Source organism: Nelumbo nucifera, chromosome 7, assembly GCF_055504915.1.
Source record: "Nelumbo nucifera cultivar China Antique chromosome 7, China Antique-T2T, whole genome shotgun sequence".
NCBI lineage: Eukaryota > Viridiplantae > Streptophyta > Magnoliopsida > Proteales > Nelumbonaceae > Nelumbo > Nelumbo nucifera.
The window spans coordinates 25,389,112-25,395,064 of NC_142655.1; the positions used below are offsets into that span (position 1 = coordinate 25,389,112).

At 39.6% G+C, this 5,953-nt stretch overlaps 1 protein-coding gene across 1 annotated transcript; it reads left to right on the plus strand.

The window, feature by feature from the left end:
- The first annotated feature begins 2,245 nt into the window (after positions 1-2,245).
- Positions 2,246-3,536, plus strand: LOC148790304 (late embryogenesis abundant protein At1g64065-like). The gene has a single exon (XM_088892350.1). The coding sequence runs from the start codon at positions 2,340-2,342 to the stop codon at positions 3,009-3,011; it is 672 nt and encodes a 223-aa protein (XP_088748476.1). The 5' UTR covers positions 2,246-2,339; the 3' UTR covers positions 3,012-3,536.
- The last annotated feature ends 2,417 nt before the right edge of the window (positions 3,537-5,953 follow it).

Consider the following 5,953-nt stretch of genomic DNA (forward strand, 5'->3'; position numbering starts at 1 on the left):
TTGAGAGTTCAGAGAATTTGTATTCAACTTGAAATTGAGAAAGATGTTGTTCCTTGCACCGTTGGATTAGAATCTACAATACTTGGGATTAATGACCCATCTATCATCAATCAAACGATTAATATTGGTCCCTTAATTGAAGCAGGACCCCGCCACCTCATCTGATTTCAAAGGTGGAATTAGTGTCCGTTTGTTAGTGACTACATGTAAAGCCGTTCAGAATTATGGCTGATCATGAACCAGGCTTCTATATACAGTGCAAATACATACAGAATAATACAAAATATAAGGTTTAACACTACATATTTGTATTTATACTCCTTCCAGGCCAAACGAAAGGTGAAAACGTGAAGCTCAAACGTCTTCTTCATAAGGAAGACAAATAATTTGTATTTTCCTAGATTTAAACATGGAAATTAAGCTTTCATTGTATTGTTCTCTCTCTTGGGTTTTGGGAGAAATTTTGAGGGAGAGTTCTTTGTATTATGGGTTAGGGGTAAAGTGGGCTATATTTTCCTCTATTTTCTTTAGTTTTTTTCATTATTCGATAATGGTTAATAAAATAGTAAGGTATCCACCCTTCTACTTAGGCCCCGTTTGTTTACCAGTATCTTGTGAATGGGGAGGGGAGTAATTAAGGGGGTATTCTATATTGTGCAAGAGAAATTGGTGGATATGGACTGGTCCACACTACACCCTGTGGTAGAGACCAATCCACACCACACCATAATCTACAACTCTTCTGAACTATAGACAAACTGTGTGGATTGAACCAGTCCACACCCACAGTGGCGTTCTGTAGACGTGGTGCGGACCAATCCACATCACACTTTTTGATTTCAAGTATCTCGTATACAATTATGAATGATCTACACCAAAGTTTTAAAAAATGACCCAGAAATGGAACCGTTCTGGTCACCGGTTTCTGGTTCGATGGTCCGATTTGAACGGACGACTTGTTCTTACAAACAAATTAAAAACAATAATTAAAAATAAAAAATGGTCAAAAAAACGTTGAATGGGTCGACGGTTCAACCACCCGGGTCAACGGGTTGTTGATTTATTCAACGATTTTTGGCCAAAAACTAGGTGTGGGGTAAAACGAAACCACTTGCCTGGACGGTTCCCGGGCCGAGCGGTCTGACCATCCAGGTCAACGGCAGTTCGAAAACCTTGATCTACACAATTAATCATAAATATCTAATTTTTGCATTTTATATGATAAATATATTGAAAAATGCATCAATGAATTAGTATTAACCAATAAATATTAATTTTTTATAAAAACAATAGTAAAATAATTAAAATTAAAAAAAATATATTTTAAATATTTAAAAATATTATTTTATTGATAAAAACATTAAAAATTTAAAAATTAAGTAAAATAATTAATATTTTATTGACAAAAATATTAAAATATAAAACAGGCAATAAGGTTTCAGTCTTTTAGGGAGAGTGTGAAGGAGGGGATCAAAAAGAGTGTGAACGGGCCCTAACAATGAGTTTTTGTCGTGGATGAGAAATTAGGGTATGAACGGGACCGGTGCATATCCACTGAAGATGAACACGGTGCCGAACACCGTCTAAATCAATCAACTTGATAATTATTAATTACCCAAACAATCAATACTCGAATACTCCCTTAGAGAGTCTAAGTGGATAAGTTACTTACCACAACACTTTTTAGACTTCAACAACTTTTTCCCTTGGGAATACATTACCCGATTATCTAAAAACGATCCAAGCCTTAGAGTAAAGTTTGGGGCCAAAAAAGGTTTTAAAACTTAAAATCTGTGCCAGTTTGTCAGTTCTGCCTCGCATTTAATCCAAACGCAGCCTAAGTAGATACAAAAAGATAATACTTCGTTATCATCCTAACTGAATATAAGACATAGTCCTATCCTTATGTAGAATAAAAAAGAAAAAAAAAAAAACAGTATGATACGAAGTATATATTATAAAGATGAACAGATTCCAAGCTTTGTGAACATATAGAAGCTTCTATATATTATCATTATTAGACTAGAATTTCATATAAACACACAAACTCAAAAATCAAACTATAGATAGAAGTAGCAAGGAATTTGCCCTGGGCCACCTCCAAGTCAAAGAATCATTACGTAAGGACGCGTTTGGGCAAGTACACGTTGTCTAGAAAAGTAACGTTATCTCAATCTTCAATGGTCGCAGCGTTAACTATATAGTATATATACACTACTCATAGCAAAGCAAACCACCCATCATCCCCAACACTCGCCACTTGTCATCCTTAACTTCACCCTGTGAGAATTGAGAACTGATCAGAACTCACTCATCCAACAACTAATAAACTACTGATAATGGCTGAGAAGGATCAGGTCCATCCCCTGGCACCTGCCTCACAAAGAGCAAGAAGCGATGAAGAGTCGACCAGAAACACGCTGCAAGCCAAGGAGTTTCGCCGCAAGCGAAACGTCAAGTGCTTTGCTTATATTGCTGCATTTGTTGTGTTTCAGACCATAATTATCCTTGTGTTCGCATTGACAGTGCTCAAGATCAAAACTCCCAGTGTTAAGTTGAGTAGCGTCACCGTCGATAACCTAAGCCTCAACCCCAACACTACCGCCAGCACGGTGTCCCCTTCCTTCAGCATGACAGTGGTCGCTCAGGTCGCCGTGAAGAATAAGAACTTCGGCCACTTCAAATTCGACAACAGCACGGCGATCATCTCCTACCGGGGCGTGGCCGTGGGCGAGGCCTTGATTCCCAGGGCTCGGGCCAAGGCACGGAAGACCAGAAGGATGGATGTTACTATGGAAGTCACATCGCAACGGATGTCAGATGATGCTTTGGGTTTGGAGAACCTCAGAACGGATATAGACTCTGGGTTTCTGAGCTTCACCAGTTATGCTAAGTTGAGTGGGAAGGTGCACCTGATTAAGATAATGAAGAAACGTAAAACTGCAGAAATGAAGTGTAGCTTCATGGTTAATTTGAGAGACAAAACCATTCAGAACTTGAGCTGCGAGTGATAATACATAATTAATAAGCTTTGGTATAAGCTATATTTGGATTTGTTATATATAGTCTCTGTTTTCTCTTGTTTGATTTGAAACAAAGAGACCCAATACAGTCTCCATATATATACACTTATTATGGCGTTTGGATTATAATAATGGAGCTTGCATTCTATGGCCTCTGATCCACATTTTACATGAACCCTCCAATGAAATCTTATCACATCATCTTAATAATTTTGGGTAGATTTAACCACAATTAGGTTCGTCGTCTTCAACACCCTGCCTGAGGCAAGTAGCGCAATTGCAATTCCCTTTCTTCCACCTCTCTCTCCTTAACTGATTCCTTCTTAACAACCACTGGTCGTTCATCCTCTCCCTCTCTTATTCTTTTCTCCCGCCCTCTTTCTAACTTCTTAGTTGAGCAAATACAACAAACCCAGACCACCGTTTGAACCATCCAACTTAGTGAAAATAGTGTTGCATATTCCCCTGTTCATGTATCACATTCAACCAAGTCAAAACAGGGTTGCAATTAAACCACTGAATCTGCGGTTTAATGATTTTGCAGATCTACCATTGTTGAGGGAAGGAGAATGAGTCCCGAATGGATCAATGATGTGCCACTATCGACTGTAGATGGGGATGATGCCATTTTGTTATATGAAGGCTCAATACAGGGGATGACAATCGAGTTTGGGGTTGATGGTGGTTTCACAGGTATGATTCAATTATCTTCTCAGAAGAAATGAGGAAGAAGGAGAGATAGGGAGAAGGAAAGTAAACAGAGACTGAATCCCCCTGCTTGTCCCGTTCTCAAATTGTTTTGATCAATATGGTTGCAGAGGAGAATAAAATAAAAAGAAAATAGAAGAACAGAGAGACTGGTCTCGAAGGGTCCAAAGAATGCGATAGATCGTGATGGTTGTATGTTATATTGTATACCAATGGCAATTAAAGAAGATGGCAATCACCTTGTGTGTATAATTAAGGGCCAAGAACCAATAGACTTGAGATAGATTAGACTGTCTACCTTGGACTAATTTTGTATGAACTATACTGATTTAAATCTAGGGTTACAAATAGAAGTGATCACATCATTATGAAATCCTTGTTGAAGGAAAGTTTTGCTCCTTCATCTCTGATTGCAAATTGTATGTTATTTTCAAATCACCTCTCCTTAGAGGAACCCAGATTTCCTACCCATGAATTAGAGCCACACATCTCTCAATTCAAAATAGAGATGTAGAGATGTGTGGCTCCAATATGTGTGGCTTTAATTCACCGCGGGTAGAGAGTGGGTAGGAAAAGTGAGTAGGAAATCCTTAAAGACCAATTTCATCATTAGGACTTAGGTAGTGTTTGGTTAGATGTATATGGATATACCATTTCGGTCCTATTCATATGTGATATACTAGTATTTGGTTCATGTCCACAATATATCATTCCCATTAATTTCTTGTGGATGGTTGCCAAATTTTGATTTTGATATTGTACATCACATTAAGCCCTAGTTCACTCACTTTTTTACTCTTAGGAGAATCTCTAGACATTGACGACTTTGAGTTTTTTTCTCTGTGTTGTTTTATTAAACTTAAAAGTCTTTCTTTGAACTTGGACATGTATTGCATTTTTGTTTCTTGTTTTATGTTTCTATGATGAACCTAGTTTAGAATAAATAGAAACTACATGGTATCTTGATAACATGACTTAATAGTACTTTTTTTTTATATTCTACAACTCCATGGAAATTTATTTATGTGATTATTAAGTTCCATCATGTTCTATTATACTTCAGCTAAGAAATAGAAGTCATCACTTTTGATGAATGGAATAAATATGATGATGAGTTCTTTGAACTTGTCTTTGTTAGTGAAGTGGTGAGACACTAAAACATGTACTTTGTTAAACAATCGTATTGCATACATTTTTTATGGAATGTTTGGATAAATTGAAATAACTTGAAATACCTTGATATGGCATACGACACATCTAGGATGGAGAGAAATGCATTTAAAAGTTTTGCTATTCTCTTGAGAGATTATGTCTGATGAATCAATTTTTGGTTAAGTACCTCGTCATTTGGTCTGCTTCCAAGTGGCCGATGACTCAGAGGCCAAAGTGGAGAATTTTGCTGGGTGAGGACCTGAATGCCGAGCTGACCAGGGGGCCGATCAGGTGCCGAGCTGACTGAGTCGAGCTGGGCAGGTTAGGTGCCGAACTGACTGAGCCGAGCTGGGCAGGTTAGGTGTCGAACTGATTGGGCCGAGCTGGGTAGGTTAGGTGCCGAGCTGTGCAGGTTAGGTGACGAGCTAACTAGAGGGCCGAGCTACCTATTAGGTGTCGATCTGACCAAAGTGTCAAGCTACCTATTAGGTGCCGAGTTGACCAGAGGGCTGAGCTACATATTAGGTGACGAGCTGACTAGGCCGAGCTAGGGGCAGGCTAGGTGCCGAGCTGACTAGACCACCGAGCTGGATTGATTGTTGAGCTTCGTAAGTCTTTAGAGACCTACAAGGAATTAATGTCAGAGGACCCGGGGTGGCTAACCCGGCGAGGTCACTCCGATGCTTAAGTTAATACTCTCATAGTAGATTGCGAGCTAAAATTCACAAAGTATGAACTAGAATATGCTTATTTGCTCCCTCATGTCATTGAGGTTTGTGCCTTTATATAGGCATTATTTGGTGTGGGCTTCATGCACCATATCCGAGATTTCCGAGAGGTCACCTAAGTGGTCCGAGATTCTCGGAGGCAACCGCCATGCATGTTGACCACCCTCCGGATCGTTCGGTACGTGGGCCAACTTCCAAGGATCGTGGGAGTGTTGGGATATGCATGCCGAATTTGTCGGTGAGCATGTCTCGTAGGTCGCCAGGTTAGCGCCTGTGCCAGGTTGCCAGGGCGCCAGCGCCTGTGCCATGCCGCCAGTTCGGCGCCTGTGCCAGGTCGCCAGT